This window comes from Salvelinus namaycush, unplaced genomic scaffold (genome assembly GCF_016432855.1).
Source record: "Salvelinus namaycush isolate Seneca unplaced genomic scaffold, SaNama_1.0 Scaffold12, whole genome shotgun sequence".
Taxonomy (NCBI): domain Eukaryota; kingdom Metazoa; phylum Chordata; class Actinopteri; order Salmoniformes; family Salmonidae; genus Salvelinus; species Salvelinus namaycush.
In genome coordinates this window covers 157,379-182,153 of record NW_024057897.1, presented here as the reverse complement: position 1 = coordinate 182,153, position 24,775 = coordinate 157,379, and the positions used below count along the sequence as shown (strand labels likewise).

The 24,775-nt window shown below is 45.3% G+C and overlaps 1 protein-coding gene across 2 annotated transcripts in view; it reads right to left on the bottom strand.

Moving 5' to 3' along the window:
* Nucleotides 1-18,809: 18,809 nt before the first annotated feature.
* Nucleotides 18,810-24,775, bottom strand: part of LOC120036073 (myelin-associated neurite-outgrowth inhibitor-like) — an 85,811-nt gene continuing 79,845 nt past the window's right edge. Inside the window, exons 5-8 of one of the 2 annotated variants that reach the window (XM_038982529.1) lie at nucleotides 21,358-21,548; nucleotides 20,794-20,974; nucleotides 20,384-20,515; nucleotides 18,810-20,289 (exon numbers count right to left, since the gene is read on the bottom strand). In XM_038982529.1, the coding sequence (XP_038838457.1) occupies nucleotides 20,400-20,515; nucleotides 20,794-20,974; nucleotides 21,358-21,548 (488 nt within the window). In that variant the 3' untranslated portion in view covers nucleotides 18,810-20,289; nucleotides 20,384-20,399. The remainder of the gene's footprint in view (nucleotides 20,290-20,383; nucleotides 20,516-20,793; nucleotides 20,975-21,357; nucleotides 21,549-24,775) is intronic. The other variant, XM_038982530.1, reaches the window with a different exon arrangement.

Here is a 24,775-nt window from a genome sequence, read left to right as displayed (position 1 = left end):
AGAGACATGCAGGACAGTTCACAGCTGTTGAAAGGGCCTTGGTAAACTACAGAGACATGCAGGACAGTTCACGGCTGTTGAAAGGACCGTAGGTAAACTACAGAGACATGCAGGACAGTTCACGGCTGTTGAAAGGCCCGTAGGTAAACTACAGAGACATGCAGGACAGTTCACGGCTGTTGAAAGGACCGTTGGTAAACTACAGAGACATGCAGGACAGTTCACAGCTGTTGAAAGGGCCGTAGGTAAACTACAGAGACATGCAGGACAGTTCACGGCTGTTGAAAGGGCCGTCGGTAAACTACAGAGACATGCAGGACAGTTCACGGCTGTTGAAAGGGCCGTAGGTAAACTACAGAGACATGCAGGACAGTTCACAGCTGTTGAAAGGGCCGTCGGTAAACTACAGAGACATGCAGGACAGTTCACAGCTGTTGAAAGGACCGTCGGTAAACTACAGAGACATGCAGGACAGTTCACGGCTGTTGAAAGGACCGTTGGTAAAGTACAGAGACATGCAGGACAGTTCACAGCTGTTGAAAGGGCCGTTGGTAAACTACAGAGACATGCAGGACAGTTCACGGCTGTTGAAAGGACCGTTGGTAAACTACAGAGACATGCAGGACAGTTCACAGCTGTTGAAAGGGCCGTCGGTAAACTACAGAGACATGCAGGACAGTTCACGGCTGTTGAAAGGACCGTAGGTAAATTACAGAGACATGCAGGACAGATCACAGCTGTTGAAAGGGCCGTTGGTAAACTACAGAGACATGCAGGACAGTTCACAGCTGTTGAAAGGACCGTCGGTAAACTACAGAGACATGCAGGACAGTTCACAGCTGTTGAAAGGACCGTCGGTAAACTACAGAGACATGCAGGACAGTTCACGGCTGTTGAAAGGGCCGTCGGTAAACTACAGAGACATGCAGGACAGTTCACGGCTGTTGAAAGGACCGTAGGTAAACTACAGAGACATGCAGGACAGTTCACAGCTGTTGAAAGGGCCGTTGGTAAACTACAGAGACATGCAGGACAGTTCACAGCTGTTGAAAGGACCGTCGGTAAACTACAGAGACATGCAGGACAGTTCACAGCTGTTGAAAGGACCGTCGGTAAACTACAGAGACATGCAGGACAGTTCACAGCTGTTGAAAGGACCGTAGGTAAACTACAGAGACATGCAGGACAGTTCACGGCTGTTGAAAGGACCGTTGGTAAACTACAGAGACATGCAGGACAGTTCACAGCTGTTGAAAGGACCGTCGGTAAACTACAGAGACATGCAGGACAGTTCACAGCTGTTGAAAGGACCGTCGGTAAACTACAGAGACATGCAGGACAGTTCACAGCTGTTGAAAGGACCGTAGGTAAACTACAGAGACATGCAGGACAGTTCACAGCTGTTGAAAGGGCCGTCGGTAAACTACAGAGACATGCAGGACAGTTCACAGCTGTTGAAAGGGCCGTCGGTAAACTACAGAGACATGCAGGACAGTTCACAGCTGTTGAAAGGACCGTCGGTAAACTACAGAGACATGCAGGACAGTTCACCCTGGACACTAAGAGACAATGTTAATTAATTGTATTTATATTCATCACCAGGTCTCAAAGCACTTTAATCTGTAGGTGAGGAACTCTCCAGATCCACCATCTGTAGCAATGGCACCAACCTGTATAGTCTGTCCATCCCTGACTTAACGTTAACCCTATCAGACCAGGAGAGAGTTAACATAGTTAACATAGAATACACACTGCTTCTCAACCTCCCTCCATCCTCTATGTCAACTATATCTGTGCCAGTGGACCCAGAGAAAGCACCCACAGGACCCTGACTAATGTCTGGTGTGGTCCGACCCAACAGGACCTTTACTGCTGTAGTCACTATACACATATTGTGCTTTCCATCACAAAAGATGCACACACAGGTACACACTAACACACACAGACACAGACACACTATTTTGCTGCAGTGAGGTGTGAAGTAATTGTTATAGAGAACACTGCAATAACAATAGCAGCAACTGTATATCATTCATCAGCCATGTGTTTTATTCATAATTAAGTGTTTCTCCTAGGATTTATTTCAGCAGCGGTGGCAGAGTTAGCAGGGATCCACAACAAATGTCACTGCTAAATGCATATAGGGGAAATGGGAAACACTGAGTAGCCTAAACATGTCTCGGACAGAAGTTAGAGCTAGGGTGCTGGGGAGAACAGGCTCGTGGTAATGGCTGGAGGGAATTAGTGGATTGGTATCAAATACATGTGTTTGATGCCATTGCATTCGCGCCATTCGGAGCCATCCTCCACTCAGCAGCCTCCACTGAGCTAGAGGTATGGAGAACTGTAAAACGGACTGTTAAAACTGTGTTTATCTTGAGTGGGTTCTGCATGTCTCTGAGACACGCTATCGGAGTCGGTACGGCCACCTGGTTTCTTCATGCATCGCGCCGACAGAAACAAGCATCTTTCTGGTAAGAAAAGGGGCGGGGGGGGGGGGGGGGTATGCCTTATGATTAACGAGACGTGGTGTGATCATAACAACATACAGGAACTCAAGTCCTTCTGTTCACCTGACTTAGAATTCCTCACAATCAAATGTCGACCGCATTATCTACCAAGAGAATTCTCTTCGATTATAATCACAGCCGCATATATTCCCCCCCCCCCCAAGCAGACACAGATGGCCCTGAACAAACTTTATTTGACTCTATGTAAACTGGAAACCACATATCCTGAGGCTGCATTCATTGTAGCCGGGAATTTTAACAAGGCTAATCTGAAAACAAGACTCCCTAAATTCTATCAGCATATCGATTTTGCTACCAGGGCTGGTAAAACCCTGGATCATTGTTATTCTATCTACCGCAACGCATATAAGGCCCTCCCCCGCCCTCCTCTCGGAAGAGCTGACCACGACTCCATTTTGTTGCTCCCTGCCTATAGACAGAGACTAAAACAGGAAGCTCCCGCGCTCAGGTCTGTTCAACGCTGGTCCGACCAATCTGATTCCACGCTTCAAGATTGCTTCGGTCACGTGGATTGGGATATGTTCCGCATTGCGTCAAATAACAACATTGACGAATATGCTGATTCGGTGAGCCAGTTTATTAACAAGTGTATCGGCGAGGTCGTACCCACAGCAACTATTAAAACATTCCCAAACCAGAAACCGTGGATTGATGGCAGCATTCGCGCGAAACTGAAAGCGCGAACCACTGCTTTTAACCAGGGCAAGGTGACCGGAAACATACAAACAGTGAAGCTATTCCCTCCGCAAGGCAATCAAACAAGCTAAGCGTCAGTATAGAGACAAAGTAGAGTCGCAATTCAACGGCTCAGACACAAGAGGTATGTGGCAGGGTCTACAGTCAATCACGGATTACAAAAAGAAAACCAGCCCCGTCGCGGACCAGGATGTCTTGCTCCCAGACAGACTAAACAACTTCTTTGCTCGCTTTGAGGACAATACAGTGCCACTGACACGGCCCGCTACCAAAATCTGCGGACTCTCCTTCACTGCAGCCGATGTGAGTAAAACATTTAAACGTGTTAACCCTCGCAAGGCTGCAGGCCCAGATGGCATCCCCAGCCGCGTCCTCAGAGCATGCGCAGACCAGCTGGCTGGTGTGTTTACGGACATATTCAATCAATCCTTATCCCAGTCTGCTGTTCCCACATGCTTCAAGAGGACCACCATTGTTCCTGTTCCCAAAAAAGCTAAGGTAACTGAGCTAAACGACTACCGCCCCGTAGCACTCACTTGCGTCATCATGAAGTGCTTTGAGAGACTAGTCAAAGACCATATCACCTCCACCCTACCTGACACCCTAGACCCACTCCAATTTGCTTACCGCCCCAATAGGTCCACAGACGACGCAATCGCAACCACACTGCACACTGCCCTAACCCATCTGGACAAGAGGAATACCTATGTGAGAATGCTGTTCATCGACTACAGCTCAGTATTTAACACCATAGTACCCGCCAAACTCGTCATCAAGCTCAAGACCATGGGTCTCGACCCCGCCCTGTGCAACTGGGTACTGGACTTCCTGACGGGCCGCCCCCAGGTGGTGAGGGTAGGTAACAACATCTCCACCCCGCTGATCCTCAACACTGGGGCCCCACAAGGGTGCGTTCTGAGCCCTCTCCTGTACTCCCTGTTCACCCACGACTGCGTGGCCATGCACGCCTCCAACTCAATCATCAAGTTTGCAGACGACACTACAGTGGTAGGCTTGATGACCAACAACGACGAGACGGCCTACAGGGAGGAGGTGAGGGCCCTCGGAGTGTGGTGTCAGGAAAATAACCTCACACTCAACGTCAACAAAACAAAGGAGATGATCGTAGACTTCAGGAAAAAGCAGAGGGAGGACCCCCCTATCCACATCGACGGGACAGTAGTGGAGAGGGTAGTAAGTTTTAAGTTCCTAGGCGTACACATCACGGACAAACTGAATTGGTCCACCCACACAGACAGCGTGGTGAAGAAGGCGCAGCAGCGCCTCTTCAACCTCAGGAGGCTGAAGAAATTCGGCTTGTCACCAAAAGCACTCACAAACTTTTACAGATGCACAGTCGAGAGCATCCTGTCGGGCTGTATCAACGCTTGGTATGTCAACTGCTCCGCCCACATCCGTAAGGCTCTCCAGAGGGTAGTGAGGTCTGCACAACGCATCACCAGGGGCAAACTACCTGCCCTCCAGGACACCTACACCACCCGATGTCACAGGAAGGCCATAAAGATCATCAAGGACAACAACCACCCGAGCCACTGCCTGTTCACCACGCTATCATCCAGAAGGCGAGGTCAGTACAGGTGCATCAAAGCAGGGACCGAGAGACTGAAAAACAGCTTCTATCTCAAGGCCATCAGACTCTGTTAAACAGCCACCACTAACATTGAGTGGCTGGTGCCAACATACTGACTCAACTCCAGCTCACTTTAATAATGGAAAACTGTATGTTAAAAAAATGTTTCACTAGCCACTTTAAACAATGCCACTTAATATAATGTTTACATACCCTACATTACTCATCTCATATGTATATACTGTACTCTATACCATCTACTGCATCTTGCCATCTTTATGTAATACATGTATCACTAGCCACTTTAAACAATGCCACTTTTATATGTTTACATACCCTACATTACTCATCTCATATGTTTATACTGTACTCGACACCATCTACTGCATCTTGCATCTGCTAACCATGTGTATGTGACAAATAAAATTTGATTTGATTTGATACTCCATATGTGTAACCGATGTGAAATGGCTAGCTAGTTAGCGGTGGTGCGTGCTAACAGCTTTTCAATCGGTGACGTCACTTGCTCTGAGACCTTGAAGTAGTTGTTCCCCTTGCTCTGCAAGGGCCGCGGCTTTTGTGGCGTGATGGGTAACGATGCTTCGTGGGTGTCAGTTGTCTGTGTGCAGAGGGTCACTGTTTCAAGCCCAGGTAGGGGCGTAGGAGAGGAACGGAAGCACGACATAGTTATTGAATCTCACACACGGTGTGTTCGTGAGAAAAGAGCAACTCGTGGGTTGGCTTCATCAATGTGCTGCTCTAAAGTGCACCACCAAAACAGTATTTACTGGTTATCAGAATTACAACAATAGGAGTACAAATTCCCCACCATTCATCATAGACTACTTCATGTTGTTGACAGGTTTAGACAGGTTAAAATAGCTGTGGTTTAAAGGAGGAATCAAACAGTAACATCGGAGACAGGTATGACAGTTGAACTAAGCTGACGAGGCAGCTATAAATTATATTCTTCAAGAATCATTGGGTATATATCGTTAATTTAAAAGTTTATTTTTATTTTTTATCTACTACCTACGCATCGTAGAATTCTCCTTTAAGGTAGTTAACTAATACTATGCAACCTGCGCATTTAATTCGGAGGGCCATTGCCAAAATGATTATATATTCTATGGAAACATGTCCAGACTACTATGGTATAAAGACTATACATTGTGCCAATGAGGTTGTTTCGAGTCGTCTGCGTATAAAGTACAATTGTAAGACTGTTTTTTACCTCTGTGGCTGCGACAAAATAATGACTTTCTCTGCTGCTGTAAACAAGTGGGAGATCCAAACCTGCCTCGTGTTTTACAAGGCAGTCGCCTAGTAAGTAGCCCAAACAAATGAGTACTTTAGTGAGAAAAATCAGTAAACCAATCAATGGAGATCCTTCATAAAGTCCAACTGATTTGGATATGTTTTTTGGAGCACCAGAGCGCATGATATCGAAGATATTGGGCGGGTTCGATTATGCTGAGCCGCGGGGCACCGGTTTATGGCCGGTGACGTGAACGGGCAAAAGAGAGGAGCGCCCATCTCAAATCGAACAGCCTAATCTGCGCTGCTTGGTCATGTTGTCAACAAGGCAGCATGGTGAATCTTCCAGAAATATATAACATCTCTTTTCCATAAAATATATGTTTGAATTTTCAAACGAGTTTTTATTGGAAAGGCAGATAAAGCGTTTTGTTTTATATATATTTTTTAAATCAAAAGCAATCATTACTCCACGTGCTAATTAGGTTGACTGGTGAGCTTAATGTGGCTCATTACAAAGTGGTTTCAGAGTCCTGCAATAAGAGCTTTGATGCTAATATGTGTATAAACTCTTTATTTGTGTTCTGTTGGTGTCACTGGGTAGAGACTGATACCCCATTTAATGGGTGCACACTAGAGGTGAGCAGGTCAGCTGTTTGTTCACCTGCATCTGCCTGCAATTGCTAATCGACTGTAATAATGTGAAAATCGACTGTGATAATGTGAGGCCGGCACCCAACCCTAACCTGCATATTAACATGTGCTATAGGCTACCGTCAAAGACTGCAGAAAGATGTTTTGACAGGGGGTGCAGGATTTTGCTGCTGCCTGATTTAGTTATGTTTCTGCTTATCATTTCTGACATTTTGGTAGGCTATTTGTTAGTCAACTTGTCTATAATTAGATACATGCAGCTTCTCTTCTGTCATTATATGTTGACGTAGCAGACTAAATAAACCCTTGCTCAACAGAATAATGTCATACATGACAGAATGAATTCTTCAATCTATTTGACATCAAATTAAATCAAATTGTATTTCAAGGCCTACCTTCAAACTCAGTGCCTCTTTGCTTGACATCATGGGAAAATCAAAAGAAATCAGACAAGGCCTCAGAAAAAAAATTGTAGACCTCCACAAGTCTGGTTCATCCTTGGGAGCAAATTCAAAACGCCTGAAGGTACCACATTCATCTGGTCAAACAATAGTACGCAAGTATAAACACCATGGGACCACGCAGCCGCCATACCGCTCAGGAAGGAGACGTGTTCTGTCTCCTAGAGATGAACGTACTTTGGTGCGAAAAGTGCAAATCAACCCCAGAACAACAGCAAAGGACCTTGTGAAGATGCTGGAGGAAACAGGTACAAAAGTATCTATATCCACCGTCAAACAAGTCCTATATCGACATAACCTGAAAGGCCGCTCAGCAAGGAAGAAGACACTGCTCCAAAACCGCCATAAAAAAGCCAGACTACGGTTTGCAACTGCACATGGGGACAAAGATTGTACTTTTTGGAGAAATGTTCTGTGGTTTGATGAAACAAAAATAGAACTGTTTGGCCATAATGACCATCGTTATGTTTGGAGGAAAAAGGGGGAGGCTTGCAAGCCGAAGAACACCATCCCAACCGTGAAGCACGGGGGTGGCAGCATCATGTTGTAGGATTGCTTTGCTGCAGGAGGGACTGGTGCAATTCACAAAATAGATGGTATCATGAGGGTGGAAAATGATGTGGATATATTGAAGCAACATCTCAAGACATCAGTCAGGAAGTTAAAGCTTGGTCGCAAATGGGTCTTCCAAATGGACAATGACCCCAAGCATACTTCCAAAGTTGTGGCAAATGGCTTAAGGACAACAAAGTCAAGGTATTGGAGTGGCCATCACAAAGCCCCGACCTCAATCCTATAGAAAATTTGTGGGCAGAACTGAAAAAGCGTGTGCGAGCAAGGAGGCCCACAAACCTGACTCAGCTACACCAGCTCTGTCAGGAGGAATGGGCCAAGATTCACCCAACTTATTGTGGGAAGCTTGTGGAAGGCTACCCGAAAAGTTTGACTCAAGTTAAACAATTTAAAGGCAATGCTACCAAATACTAATTGAGTGTATGTAAACTTCTGACCCACTGGGAATTTGATGAAAGAAATAAAAGCTGAAATAAATAATTCTCTTTACATGACATTTCACATTCTTAAAATAAAGTGGTGATCCTAACTGAGACAGGGGATGTTTACCAGGATTAAATGTCAGGAATTGTGAAAAACTGAGTTTAAATGTATTTGGCTAAGGTGTACGTAAACTTCTGACTTCAGCTGTAGTACAGTCACTGTGGGGATGACGTCATCGATGCACTTATTGATGAAGCCTGTGACTGATGTGGTGTACTCAATGCCATCGGAGGAATCCCGGAACATGTTCCAGTCTGTGCTAGCAAAACAGTCCTGTAGTTTAGCTTCTGCTTCATCTGACCACTTTTTTATTGACCGAGTCACTGGGGCTTCCTGCTTCAAAGTGTTTTCTGTCATCTTCTTTCACGATGTTTATGGACTGGGGAGAAAAGGCAATTACTGTTTATTGTCGAATAATTAATTATTGTATTTTTTTGTAAGTGATATAAAAACATTCCGACCTTGTTAAGCATAATCTAGTCCAAATATGGCATTATTCCACTATTTGTATCTGTTTGGATCAGTTTCAATGCGTAACTTTTATTTTAAAGGCCAACAGCAAATTCCACTATTGTGTCTAATCCTTTTTGTGGCTAGCTTCACACAGGTGTGCTCTGCTTGTATCAAATTCTCCCGGTGAACGCGTATGTTTTACGTACACGCGCCCTTGTTCTCGCCGAATTAGAGACAAGAGGGTTCGCGCGTAAGGAGGGGGAGGGCCGCCATTTGGGGCCTCACCTGTGACACAGTAAAATATCATATATGTATTTTACAACGTTAATGCTGTAGATTGCACTGCAGCCATTCTGCTGCCAGTATAATGCAGTACATTTACAGTACAGGATATGCTGGTTTACGATGATGGATATTCTTCATCCTGTTCTCTCCAGAGGGAAAAAACATCTAAATAATGAAACACGCCCCAGGCTCTGTCTCAACTTGTTTAGCCTTTTTATTGAATCTGTCAATACTGCAGCCTGCCTGCTGTTCAGGATCTGGTGGCCTTGAAAACAACATGTCCTCAACTGAAATATAGCTTAACCTATGTCCTCAATTAACACCATTCTGCGTCAAATTACATCATGTTTGAATAAAATGCACATTTCATGTCTGATAAATTAATGAAGGAATAATAAATAAATAAACAAACAAATGAATACATAAATATATACAGCATATTTTTTATTTAATGTTTTGCACCAACAATGGCATCAAGTCCGGCAAACCGTGAGTTATGGGAAAACACCTCGATAGAGATGGTTACAAATCAACTCAATGAGTCTGGTTCTGAGATGGATTTATTTTGTGCAATAGCTGCCTTGCATCAAGTGTGTGTGTGTGTTGAAGAATGCAATATCACCCAATGTTGCTTGAGCAATAATGACTGTTAGTCAGAATGAAAACAAGAAGTTCCAAGGACTTGCTGCCTGCTTTGTGTTCCAGTTTACTGAAAAAGGAATTGAGTATCTTAAATAATCCTACAAGACCCCCCTTGCACCCCCTCCTCACCCCCCACCCCACAAATAAATAAATCATAAGAAAAACTAAAACTTGCCCTTCGAGTGGAAAAATGTCCTTACTATGACTAAGGATCAGACCCCTTTTTTCAATTTTCGCCTAAAATTACACCCAAATCTAACTGCTCAGGACCTGAAGCAAGGATATAAATATTCTTGATACTATTAGAAAGGAAACACTTTGAAGTTTGTGGAAATGGGAAATGAATGTAGGAGAATATAACACATTAGATCTGGTAAAAGGTAATACAAAGAAAAAAATATGAGTTTTCTATGATTTTTTTTTGTTCCATCATCTTTGAAATGCAAGAGAAAGGCCAATATATCGCTTAGGAGTCTAGGCGCAATTTAGATTTTGGCCACTAGATGGCAGCAGTGTATGTGCAAAGTTTTAGACTGATCCAATGAACCATTGCATTACTGTTCAACATTTGTATCAAATGTGCCAAATTGGTCAGTTGATACATTTTCAAGTACATAACTATAGAGAACATACAAAAATTATATGGTAATAAAAAAACAAGTTTACACACTCCCAGGAATGTCATCAAATATGAATAATTAGCTTCCCTACAGAAAAGACACTAACCTTCACACATGTAGATGAGGGGGGGGGGGGGGGGGGGGGTTCAAACTAGGGGTTCAAACTGTAGAGCCCAGTTCCTACATTCGAATAAAAAAATTGATTTTATCAAACATAACTATGCTACATTTTATCTCTGGGACCCTCAGGATGACAAATTAGAGCAAGATTACTGAATGTAAGGACATTATTTACCTTCAGAGGTGAATGTATCAAACCAGTTGCTATGATAAAAGTGTTTTGTTGTTGTGCACTCTCCTCAAACAATAGCACAGTATTTTTTTCACTGTTATAGCTACTGTAAATTGGATAGTGCAGTTAGATTAACAAGAATTTAAGCTTTCTGCCCATATAAGACATGTCTATGTCCTGGGAAATGTTCTTGTTTCTTGTTACTTACAACGTCATGCTAATCACATTAGCACACGTTAGCTCAATTGTCCCGCGGGGGGGAAACACTGATCCTGTAGAGGTTGAATTTACTAACTGTATGTCACTTTGGATAAGAGCGTCTGCTAAGTGACTAAAATGTAAATGTAAACATTTGAAAAGTTACATTACAGATACCATAACCTTTAACACATTACCTAACCAAGACATAACTAGCCCTTATCCATGACATTATAACAGCTCATTGTCATGACAATGTATCATGGTGGAATGGGTATTGTTGTGAAGGGTCATGGGATCCTTCAGAACCGGTATTACATAATGTACTGTATACCTGGTTAGTACTGTACATGCAGCTATTACCGTAACCATTTCTCTCCTACAGGGTGTGAGTGCTGGGATTTACACCAGTTTTTCCACAGTAACCATGTTCCAACTGGCTTCTTCTATCACCCTCAGGCCTGGAGCTGTATAACTACTGCATGTCAGTTATTTACCCGTGTGTGACCATTAATGAGACAGTTAGTCAAACAGGTGTGTAGTGGTATGTGTAGTGGTGTGTGTAGTGGTATGTGTAGTGGTGTGTGTAGTGGTATGTGTAGTGGTGTGTGTAGTGGTATGTGTAGTGGTGTGTGTAGTTGTATGTGTAGTTGTATGTGTAGTGGTGTGTGTAGTGGTGTGTGTAGTGGTGTGTGTAGTGGTGTGTGTAGTTGTATGTGTAGTGGTGTGTGTAGTGGTGTGTGTAGTGGTGTGTGTAGTGGTGTGTGTAGTGGTGTGTGTAGTGGAATGTGTAGTGGTGTGTGTAGTGGTATGTGTAGTGGTGTGTGTAGTGGTATGTGTAGTGGTGTGTGTAGTGGTATGTGTAGTGGTGTGTGTAGTGGTATGTGTAGTGGTGTGTGTAGTGGTGTGTGTAGTGGTATGTGTAGTGGTGTGTGTAGTGGAGTGTGTAGTGGTGTGTGTAGTGGTGTGTGTAGTGGTATGTGTAGTGGTGTGTGTAGTGGTGTGTGTAGTGGTAAGTGTAGTGGTGTGTGTAGTGGTGTGTGTAGTGGTGTGTGTAGTGGTATGTGTAGTGGTGTGTGTAGTGGTAAGTGTAGTGGTGTGTGTAGTGGTGTGTGTAGTGGTGTGTGTAGTGGTGTATGTAGTGGTGTGTGTAGTGGTAAGTGTAGTGGTGTGTGTAGTGGTGTGTGTAGTGGTGTGTGTAGTGGTGTGTGTAGTGGTGTGTGTAGTGGTAAGTGTAGTGGTGTGTTTTGTCAGGTATGCAGGGGAACACTTCACTGACTCTGAATGGTGTTATGATGACAGGGTGAAAGTACCTGGCAGGTATATATCTATGCTATCATGCACAATGTGACATCCTTCTGTTTTTTTAAACCTCTACCCACGTACGTTATTGAGACCTAGCGACAGAAAGAACATTAGCATAAGATAACAATCACTATGGTCCTTGTGATCTACGAGCTAGGTCTGGAAACGCTATGGTCATTATGATCTACTAGCTATCTACTTCACTCCTCCATCAGTCTGGGCTCTCAGCTTTACTCCTCCATCAGTCTGGGCTCTCTACTTCACTCCTCCATCAGTCTGGGCTCTCAGCTTTACTCCTCCATCAGTCTGGGCTCTCTACTTCACTCCTCCATCAGTCTGGGCTCTCAGCTTTACTCCTCCATCAGTCTGGGCTCTCAGCTTTACTCCATCAGTCTGGGCTCTCAGCTTCACACCTCCATCAGTCTGGGCTCTCAGCTTCACACCTCCATCAGTCTGGGCTCTCAGCTTTACTCCATCAGTCTGGGCTCTCAGCTTCACACCTCCATCAGTCTGGGCTCTCTACTTCACTCCTCCATCAGTCTGGGCTCTCAGCTTCACTCCATCAGTCTGGGCTCTCAGCTTCACACCTCCATCAGTCTGGGCTCTCAGCTTCACACCTACATCAGTCTGGGCTCTCAGCTTCACACCTCCATCAGTCTGGGCTCTCAGCTTCACACCTCCATCAGTCTGGGCTCTCAGCTTCACACCTCCATCAGTCTGGGCTCTCAGCTTCACACCTCCATCAGTCTGGGCTCTCAACTTCACTCCTCCATCAGTCTGGGCTCTCAGCTTTACTCCATCAGTCTGGGCTCTCAGCTTCACTCCTCCATCAGTCTGGGCTCTCAGCTTCAGTCCTCCATCAGTCTGGGCTCTCAGCTTCACTCCTCCATCAGTCTGGGCTCTCAGCTTCACACCTCCATCAGTCTGGACTCTCAACTTCACTCCTCCATCAGTCTGGGCTCTCAGCTTCACTCCTCCATCAGTCTGGGCTCTCAGCTTCACTCCTCCATCAGCCTGGGCTCTCAGCTTCACACCTCCATCAGTCTGGACTCTCAACTTCACTCCATCAGTCTGGGCTCTCAGCTTCACTCCATCAGTCTGGGCTCTCAGCTTCACTCCTCCATCAGTCTGGGCTCTCAGCTTCACTCCTCCATCAGTCTGGGCTCTCAGCTTCACTCCTCCATCAGTCTGGGCTCTCAGCTTCACTCCTCCACCAGTCTGGGCTCTCAACTTCACTCCTCCATCAGTCTGGGCTCTCAGCTTCACTCCTCCATCAGTCTGGGCTCTCAGCTTCACTCCTCCATCAGTCTGGGCTCTCAGCTTCACTCCTCCATCAGTCTGGGCTCTCAGCTTCACTCCTCCATCAGTCTGGGCTCTCAACTTCACCCTATCAGTCTGGGCTCTCAGCTTCACTCCATCAGTCTGGCTCTCAGCTTCACTCCATCAGTCTGGGCTCTCAGCTTCACTCCATCAGTCTGGGCTCTCAGCTTCACTCCTCCATCAGTCTGGGCTCTCAACTTCACCCTATCAGTCTGGGCTCTCAACTTCACTCCTCCATCAGTCTGGGCTCTCAGTTTCATCCCATCAGTCTGGGCTCTCAGCTTCATCCCATCAGTCTGGGCTCTCAGCTTCATCCCATCAGTCTGGCTCTCAGCTTCACTCCTCCATCAGTCTGGGTTGCAGCTTCACTCCTCCATCAGTCTGGGGATGATGACAGCACTGACACAGGCCCCTGGGGTTCAGCAGGGCCTGATCATCTTGTCCTAATCTAGGCGCTTGTCATATCCCATCTGGACTACTGCAACTCTCTGTTGGCTGGGCTCACTGCTTGTGCTATCAGAGTGTGTGTGTTTGCATAGGGAGTGGTGTGTACTGCTAGAAGTGAAAGACCGACGTCTTTCTCAATAGGTTACACCCACACACGCACACACACCTCTACCATGTGTGCAATTGGACCTTAATGAAATCTGTAGGCTTAACCCATCACTATAGTCAGAGGCTGCGAATGCACCCACCTACCACTACTAATACTTAAAGTAGTTCTAATGTAACCACACCTTACAGTACCCAGCCACTCCTCTGTCCACCCATCACTACTGGCTGTGTTAGTCATACCCCTGCTTTTAGTACACACCCACTTCTACTATATTTAATGGAAGGAAAAACTTGACAATGACAGAATTCCTTTTATAGGAATATTTTAATAGTTATTCAATGTTCTACATCTTACAGTACGTATTATACAATAACAAACTTGGCTTAGTTATGGTACGAAGATCACTAACTGATCTTCAAAAAATAAAAACAAGAAAATGAACAAAAACATAAAAAAAGAAATTAAAAACAGATTTAAAAACAGATTTACACTTCATATCACAAGCCTGACATGGGTCCGCAACACTGGACCAATAGCTAACATACAATTCAGTTCACGCAACGTTGAGAAAACGTTGTGCCATGGTTTGCCACAACGGTATGGTAATGTTACCATTGTTTGTGCAACTGGGTACAAAACTTCAAGGGGGTTGTTCCGAAACTCGCTCCAGGGATAAAAGTATTTTGGAAGACGAGGAATTTCCACTTTTTGCATCACATTTAGTGTTCAAATTATTATTTTAGAAATCTCCAACAAGTGAAATAAAAAGCTGCAGAACATTGAGGAAAAAACACAAAAATAAGTGCACTATTCCTCCAATAGTAGTGTTTTAATTTGAGGAAACTGCTAAGACATGAAACTTGCTAAGACATGACCACAGAGGCAAAAGAAAGAGAGAGCCAGAAAAAGAGAAGTGGGGAGAGGTGGATGTTTGAGTGGGTATTTAAACATACAAACACCATTTTGATTTGACATAGTTGTGAAGAAATGAAGAGCAAAATACACAAAAACATCAACAACAAATAATCTTTTAACATCTTTGAAGGCTCTTTAACTTCTTTCACATTTTTAAAAAACATATTCAGAGATGGAATGATACAAAAGGTGAAGGACTCATAAGTTGATAGCGTACGAGTAAAAATACCTTCAAATATATCCTCCTTTGAGCTCTGCAGTTAAGTGTTAATCAGGGCTGGGGTCAATTTCATTTCCACTCAGAATGAGTTGAAATTCAGTTCCCTTCCTGAAACGACAGCGTTGAAATTGAACTGACACGCACCCTATTCATGACATCACTTCCATCCAAAACACAGGCATGCAAACAAGTGTGGGCGAGAAAGTCAGAAACAAGCCCCCTCAGAGTGTGTGTGGGATAGCGGACCCTCAGACTTGTGCTCTATGTATGAATAATAAACACCAAATTGCAGTTATACCTTAAATAACACTTATGGTAAAAAGCGCTCAACTTTACACGGCTCAGGAAGTCCAACATATTCTGTTTCCTATTTTAGGCTGAGGTGTAAAATACTGGAGGGAATTCCTTTGCCCGTTCCAAAATTATCCCGTTTTTAGTTGCTCTTAAAGCATCAGATGGGTTTAAGCAACATGGTAATAGCTCCACCTACAGTAGCCTTCTGGAAGGTTCAGTAGAGTTGAACAACCATCTTGCTTCAACACATCCAGACGTCTCAGATCAACATGGCGTGTGGAGGTAGAGGTTGATGTCAGACTGGGCACCAGACTGGTAGGTTACTGACCCCACATCCAGAGCCCAACCTCTGATAGGATTAGATTGTATTACATGAGACAGTCCTGCTTACTGTCATCTACATGGTTCCAGTCTGCCATTACACTTCTCATGACCCGTGTCATCACTTTATCTCTGTTATGAAGAGGTACCAACGCTTAAAGGAGGTGAGAGAGGGAGAGAAGGGGGGGTGTGAAGAGACACAGAGAGGGAGAGAAGAGAAAGCTGGAAAACAGAAGCACAGACAGACACAGACAGACACAGACAGACAGACAGACAGACAGACAGACAGACAGACAGACAGACAGACAGAGAGAAGAGAGCTGGAACACAGAGAGAGAGAGAGAGGAGAGAGCTGGAACACACAGAGAGAGAGAGAGAGAGAGGAAAGAGCTGGAACACAGAGAGAGAGAGAGAGAGAGGAAAGAGCTGGAACACAGAGAGAGCTGGAACACAGAGAGAGAGTGAGAGGAAAGAGCTGGAACACAGAGCCACAGAGAGAGCTGGAACACAGCGAGAGAGAGGGGGGAAAGAGCTGGAACACAGAGCCACAGAGAGCTGGAACACAGAGAGAGAGGAAAGAGCTGGAACACAGAGCCACAGAGAGAGCTGGAACACAGAGAGAGAGGAAAGAGCTGGAACACAGAGCCACAGAGAGAGCTGGAACACAGAGAGAGAGGAAAGAGCTGGAACACAGAGCCACAGAGAGAGCTGGAACACAGAGAGAGAGGAAAGAGCTGGAACACAGAGCCACAGAGAGAGCTGGAACACAGAGAGAGAGAGAGGGGAAAGAGCTGGAACACAGAGAGAGAGGAAAGAGCTGGAACACAGAGCCACAGAGAGAGTAAAATTGAGGAAGAGAGAGAATCAGACCAGCTCCAACCCGATGGCAGGATGTGGAGGTCATTAGTAGCTAATTATTACACTTGAATTGAGGAACAGATTTTCAGACAGATCATGTTTGGAATAAACAAGTTACTACAATACACCACCACAGAGTGATAGACAGAAATCAGACATTACTCTCCCCTGCTTCCTTCACACCCTCTGGTTTTAGATTCTAAAGGTGGTGGATATCTTCATGTTAATTCAAGCCTGCTTTGCAGTAACACACAACCACTCAGTGTATAAATAGACTGCATGGTGATGCATGATGCTCCATGCTACACCTGAATATGAACCATCCTTATGCTCAAAAGACCACGGAAGGAAAAACACGCCATATTTTTCTTAACCTCAATGTGAAACAACAATGAAACAGTGGATGATTAAATAAATGCTCAGGAACAATAAGCCATTTTCTTTTGTTGATATTTATACTAACTAGTACAAACATTATCAGGACTAAGGAACTCTTACTGAACGCTTGATATCTATTGGTTAGTTTTCTTAAATGACAGTTGAAACTGCCTCTCTCTGTTTCACTACAAAGCCTAGCTACCTGGTACCTAGTAGAAATGATTGTTGTCAGGTTTTTTTATTATTATTGTGCAACGCTTCCTCGTGAGATTATTACAATAACTCTGATATGTACTGCTGCCACCACAGAATACAGTAAACTCTGATATGTACTGCTGCCACCACAGACTACAGTAACAGTGAACTCTGATATGTACTGCTGACACCTCAGAATACAGTAACAGTGAACTCTGATATGTACTGCTGCCACCACAGACTACAGTAACAGTGAACTCTGATATGTACTGCTGACACCTCAGAATACAGTAACAGTGAACTCTGATATGTACTGCTGACACCTCAGAATACAGTAACAGTGATTCAAATGGATTGAGTCTGGATACACAGCCCATAATCCAGATTTAAGGATTACCAGAATAAGAATTTTAAAATGATTTTAATTCTAAATGACTACAAAATAATTACTGTGCGGTAACCGTATAACGAGGCATTTTATCTTATTATTGCAATTAACGTCTTGATCTACTTTGATACATTGTAAATGCTTTGTAATGACCCGTGCCCCACAGATTCTAACTGTGATTCATACTTATCTATTAAAACCCTGAAACATGGCATACACACTGTTCCCTGCTGCGCTCTCCTCTCCCCCTCCTGACCTCCCACTCCCCCTCCTGACCCCCCTCTCCCCCTCCTGACCCCCCACTCCCCCTCCTGACCCACCACTCCCCCTCCTGACCCACCACTCTCCCTCCTGACCCACCACTCCCCCTCCTGACCCACCACTCTCCCTCCTGACCCTCTACTCCCCCTCCTGACCCACCACTCCCCCTCCTGACCCACCACTCTCCCTCCTGACCCCCCACTCCCCCTCCTGACCCCCCACTCCCCCTCCTGACCCACCACTCCCCCTCCTGACCCACCACTCCCCCTCCTGACCCACCACTCTCCCTCCTGACCCTCTACTCCCCCTCCTGACCCCCCACTCCCCCTCCTGACCCACCACTCTCCCTCCTAACTCCCCCTCCTGACCCACCACTCTCCCTCCTGACCCCCCACTCCTCCTCCTGACCCCCCACTCCTGACCCCCCACTCTCCCTCCTGACCCCCCACTCTCCCTCCTGACCCCCCACTCTCCCTCCTGACCCACCACTCTCCCTCCTGAACCCCCACTCTCCCTCCTGACCCCCCACTCTCCCTCCTGACCCCCCACTCCCCTCCTGAACCACCACTCTCCCTCCTGACCCACCACTCTCCCTCCTGAACCACCACTCTCCCTCCTGACCCCCCACTCTCCCTCCTGACCCACCACTCTCCCTCCTGACCCCCCACTCTCCCTCCTGACCCACCACTCTCCCTCCTGAACCACCACTCTCCCTCCTGACCCACCACTCTCCCTCCTGACCCCCCACTCTCCCTCCTGAACCCCCACTCCCCTCCTCTGCCACGTCACCATGCCAAGTGCTTCCATATCCCTTTAACTCCTAAACATGTTCCTCAATAAGCAATCAGTCCGAGTGGTGGTCTAATGTATTGTGTGTGTGTGTGTGTGTGTGTGTGTGTGTGTGTGTGTGTGTGTGTGTGTGTGTGTGTGTGTGTGTGAGAGAGAGCATATGTATAGGTGTGTGTGTGTGTGAGAGAGAGAGAGCATATGTAGGTGTGTGTGTGTGTGTGTGTGTGTGTGAGAGAGAGAGAGCATATGTATAGGTGTGTGTGTGTGTGTGTGAGAGAGAGAGCATATGTATAGGTGTGTGTGTGTGTGAGAGAGAGCATATGTATGGGTGTGTGTGAGAGAGAGAGAGAGCATATGTATAGGTGTGTGTTTAACTGTGTTGGCACACGTTTGAATCCATGTATGATTATTTGATTGACATTAAGTGATCCTGCTTTAAGTATGACTTTGTGTGTATGTATGTATGTATGTATGTATGTATGTATGTATGTATGTATGTATGTATGTATGTATGTATGTATGTATGTGGGTGACTGTGTGCATGACCACACATCCTGTACACACAGCTATATAAATATATTCACATTTTATAATTTATCGGTTTAAGCTAAATGACAAATGGCCTCTATATTGAGATGAATTCAGTAACTGGTAAGTACTGTGACCTTGTGATGCTGCATACCATGTCTTTACAGCCACACAGCAGATCTAGTCGTTACAGATCTAGTCAGACAGCGGATCTAGTCAGATAGCGGATCTAGACGTTACAGATCTAGTCAGATAGCGGATCTAGTCAGACAGTGGATCTAGACGTTACAGATCTAGTCAGACAGCGGATCTAGTCAGATAGTGGATCTAGTCAGACAGTGGATCTAGACGTTACAGATCTAGTCAGATAGTGGATCTAGTCAGACAGTGGATCTAGACGTTACAGATGTAGTCAGATAGCGGATCTAGTCAGACAGCGGATCTGGTCAGACAGCGGATCTAGTCAGACAGTGGATCTAGATGTTGCGGATCTAGTCAGACAGCGGATCTAGTTGTTACAGATCTATGTAAGAAACAGCTAGAAGCTGGAAGATGAAGATCAGAAGGAGAACAGAGGTGAACAAAGAGAGGTATGCTGTTCCAAGACAGTGCTTTGTTGGAAAGGAAAATTAAGGGGTTAAAACAAATAGAAATGAATGAAATCAAAACCCTGTGCTGACATCTAATCGTTAGAAAATTTGGCAGCATAAATTGATGATGATGAAGGTGGTGGAGGAAGTGTTCAGTACATTCCCACCATTGGATCTGGAACACACCAACAGAACACGGACCACAAGCAGAGCAACAGACACCCATGATTGGTCAATCACTCTGGAGTTCCAATGACAATGGAAAAATTGAAATGATGAAAAAATAAAAATGAAATAAATAAAACAAACAAAAGAAAACAATGTAATGCAATGACATATTGGCAAATCAAAGAAGAAAATAATTGTTGTGTAAAAAAAATAAAAAAGCAGCTTTTATAAAACACTACAGAATGCAGCAAGTGTCCGTTGCTCTTTAGTTTTGTTGTTGCAGACAGATGTGAGGTTGCCATGGTGACCATAAGAAGCCCGTGTAAGACTGGAGTAGTTGCATACGTTGGACTCCAGATCTGAAACGACAGAGAGAGACACAGAGAAACAGAGATCTGAAATGACAGAGACAGACACAGAGAAACAGAGATCTGAAATGACAGAGACAGACACAGAGAAACAGAGATCTGAAATGACAGAGACAGACGCAGAGAAAGAGTGAGAAGACATTGGATTGATTGAGAGTGGAATGTGGACATTTGGAATTATAAGATGACTTACCTCTCGGGGGCGGTGTCTACCAGTGGGGAGGGACATAGCTGTAACCAGGTGTGCCCTGGGGCCGGTACTGTGGCATGGTGACGTGTTGGTGAGCACCCAGCTGAGCGTGCTGAGGCGTGGTCAACAGGGTTCCTACAGGACGACACACGCATCAGCAGTCTAACATGTCATTTTGTCACTATTGTTTTGACCGTAACATTAGGGTCTATATAACGCAGACCAAACTAATACAACTTACACCAAAAACACATAGCAGCAACACAATCATTTTAGCATAAGAATAATCAATTTTGCATAGGAAATTAAATAGAGTAATTGAAAAAAAAGGTGTTTAATATGAAAATATATTTAATGTTCACGTGATGTCAACATGATGTAGCCACATCAGCTTCCTCAGTCACCCGTCCTACCTGCACTCATAGCCATGGTGGTCCCGGCAACCATCCCCATGGCAGCCATTCCGTTGTTTCTAGGGGCTTGGACCGGGGCGGGGTAGAGGGCTGAGGGCATGCTGTTTGGCTGAACCACTGTGGTGTGGTGGATTACATGTGGCTGAGGCTGAGCAGCATACACAGGCTGGGTGTAATACGCCTACAGACACAGAGACAGAGGTTAGAGTGTGTCTGTGTTAGTGTGTGTCTGTGTGTGTTGATGTGTGTGTGCATGTGAGTAGTGTGTTGATTTACATAGGGCTGGGCCGCATACACTGGCTGGCCATAATACGCTGCTGCCTACAGGGAGACAGAGAGAGAGGTTAGGGTGTGTATGTGCTTATCAGTACATAAAGGTTCTACTGAGGGTAGACGTTGAGGGAGTAGGGTGTGTGTGTATGCTGAGGTTAGGATTGTATATAGGTGTGTGTGTGTGTTTGTATAAAAGCTGCTGAGGGTAGGAGTAGGGTGTGTGTGTGTGTGTGTGTGTGTGTGTGTGTGTGTGTGTGTGTGTGTGTGTGTGTGAAGGGTATGTGTGCTTACCTGTGCATATAAGTTCTGCAGGTTCTGCATGCTCTGCAGGTTCTGCATGCTCTGCATGCTCTGCTGGGGGTAGGCACTTCTGATGGGGTACATGGCTGTCTGGTAGGGGTTGGGGGAGGGGGAGTAGGGCGGGGGGGCTCCGTTCGTCTGGGTGGGGGGCACTTTATATGGAGTACCCGCTGTAGTGTATCCTACACACACACACACACACACACACACACACACACACACAAAGAGAGAGATAAAACAGATTCAGCGGCCAAGACGTGTATAAGAGTAACACATCCTTCCTCTCAGTCCTAATGTAGTACCTCAGCAGTGTTCATTTCATCAACAACAATAGTGACACAAATATTTGTGAAAACCTATTTTTCAGTGGCAATTGACAAGACTTTAACTGACTAAATAGACCCAGAAAAAACAAACTAAATGAAAATTATTTCAGTTGACTAAAACGAGACAAAATCATCTCTGTGACAAAAATCAGACTACTAAATGGACTGGACAAGAGGTTTTGGAGAGATTGAGAGCTTTTCAGAAATTACCCATAATATTACCCATAATGACACATAATATTACCCATAATGACCCATAATAACCCACTGGCTCTATGTTTTGTTTAGTTTTGTTCTATGGTCCATTCATGAAGCATATTGTGGTCCGCTCTTACACCAGGCCACTTGAGGACCGGACCATTAACCATATGTTCAGGATACACCTTGTTCAGTCATGTTACCTCATTAGCTAGCTATAGCTAACAACCTGCATTCAGCAGGATGCAACGTTCTGGAACGTTCAGATAGACATATGGTATGTAGAACAAACATGCTTCTGACATGTTGAATAAGGAATAAGGTTAGGTCTATTATCAGAATTTCTATCATCAAATATGTTGGTAGGACAAGGCTATGCATGTTTGTGCACATGGAAGTCAGTGATTTATGTTTACTATAGTTTAATGAGGCAATACAAATCTGATGTGACTAAAATGAAAGGGCATTTAGTTGACTAAAATGGCCCACTGTTTTTGTCATTTTGACAATAACTAGACTAAATCATTATTCAAATGACAAAACATGTGACTAAGACTTGATAATTTAGTCAAAATGACGACAACTAGAGTAAATAAAACAATAGTGCCAAAATGAACACTGCAATAGAATGCAATCCAGTCAGAGTATGACTAGTCAATGTCTCCTCCTAGTGGTAGAGTCTCATCATTACAGTTTCCTAGTGGTAGAGCCTCGTCACTACAGTCTCCTAGTGGTAGAGCCTCATCACTACAGTTTCCTCCTAGTCTCATCACTACAGTCTCATCCTAGTGGTGGAGCCTCATGATTAGTCTCCTAGTGGTAAAGCCTCATCACTACAGTCTCATCCTAGTGGTAGAGCCTCATCACTACAGTCTCCTCTTAGTGGTAGAGCCTCATCACTACAGTCTCCTAGTGGTAGAGCCTCATCACTACAGTCTCCTAGTGGTAGAGCCTCATCACGACAGTCTCCTAGTGGTAGAGCCTCATCACTACAGTCTCCTAGTGGTAGAGCCTCATCATTACAGTCTCCTAGTGGTAGAGCCTCATCACTACAGTCTCCTCCTAGTGGTAAAGCCTCATCACTACAGTCTCCTAGTGGTAGAGCCTCATCACTACAGTCTCCTAGTGGTAGAGCCTCATCACGACAGTCTCCTAGTGGTAGAGCCTCATCACTACAGTCTCCTAGTGGTAGAGCCTCATCACGACAGTCTCCTAGTGGTAGAGCCTCATCACTACAGTCTCCTAGTGGTAGAGCCTCATCACTACAGTCTCCTAGTGGTAGAGCCTCATCATTACAGTCTCCTAGTGGTAGAGCCTCATCACTACAGTCTCCTAGTGGTAAAGCCTCATCACTACAGTCTCCTAGTGGTAGAGCCTCATCACTACAGTCTCCTAGTGGTAGAGCCTCATCACTACAGTCTCCTAGTGGTAGAGCCTCATCACTACAGTCTCCTAGTGGTAGAGCCTCATCATTACAGTCTCCTAGTGGTAGAGCCTCATCACTACAGTCTCCTAGTGGTAGAGCCTCATCATTACAGTCTCCTAGTGGTAGAGCCTCATCACTACAGTCTCCTAGTGGTAGAGCCTCATCATTACAGTCTCCTAGTGGTAGAGCCTCATCACTACAGTCTCCTAGTGGTAGAGCCTCATCACTACAGTCTCCTAGTGGTAGAGCCTCATCACTACAGTCTCCTAGTGGTAGAGCCTCATCACTACAGTCTCCTCCTAGTGGTAAAGCCTCATCACTACAGTCTCCTAGTGGTAGAGCCTCATCACTACAGTCTCCTAGTGGTAGAGCCTCATCACTACAGTCTCCTAGTGGTAGAGCCTCATCACTACAGTCTCCTAGTGGTAGAGCCTCATCACTACAGTCTCCTAGTGGTAGAGCCTCATCACTACAGTCTCCTAGTGGTAGAGCCTCATCACGACAGTCTCCTAGTGGTAGAGCCTCATCATTACAGTCTCCTAGTGGTAGAGCCTCATCACTACAGTCTCCTAGTGGTAGAGCCTCATCACGACAGTCTCCTAGTGGTAGAGCCTCATCACGACAGTCTCCTAGTGGTAGAGCCTCATCACGACAGTCTCCTAGTGGTAGAGCCTCATCATTACAGTCTCCTAGTGGTAAAGCCTCATCACTACAGTCTCCTAGTGGTAGAGCCTCATCACTACAGTCTCCTAGTGGTAGAGCCTCATCACTACAGTCTCCTAGTGGTAGAGCCTCATCACTACAGTCTCCTAGTGGTAAAGCCTCATCACTACAGTCTCCTAGTGGTAGAGCCTCATCACTACAGTCTCCTAGTGGTAGAGCCTCATCACTACAGTCTCCTAGTGGTAGAGCCTCATCACGACAGTCTCCTAGTGGTAGAGCCTCATCACTACAGTCTCCTCCTAGTGGTAAAGCCTCATCACTACAGTCTCCTAGTGGTAGAGCCTCATCACTACAGTCTCCTAGTGGTAGAGCCTCATCATTACAGTCTCCTAGTGGTAGAGCCTCATCACGACAGTCTCCTCATAGCGGTGGAGCCTCGTCATTACAGTCTCCTAGTTGTAAAGCCACTTCCTTACAATCTCCTAGTGGTAGAGCCTCATCACGACAGTCTCCTAGTGGTAAAGCCTCATCACTACAGTCTCCTAGTGGTAGAGCCTCATCACTACAGTCTCCTAGTGGTAGAGCCTCATCACTACAGTCTCCTAGTGGTAGAGCCTCATCACGACAGTCTCCTAGTGGTAAAGCCTCATCACTACAGTCTCCTAGTGGTAAAGCCTCATCACTACAGTCTCCTAGTGGTAGAGCCTCATCACTACAGTCTCCTAGTGGTAGAGCCTCATCACGACAGTCTCCTAGTGGTAGAGCCTCATCACGACAGTCTCCTCCTAGTGGTAGA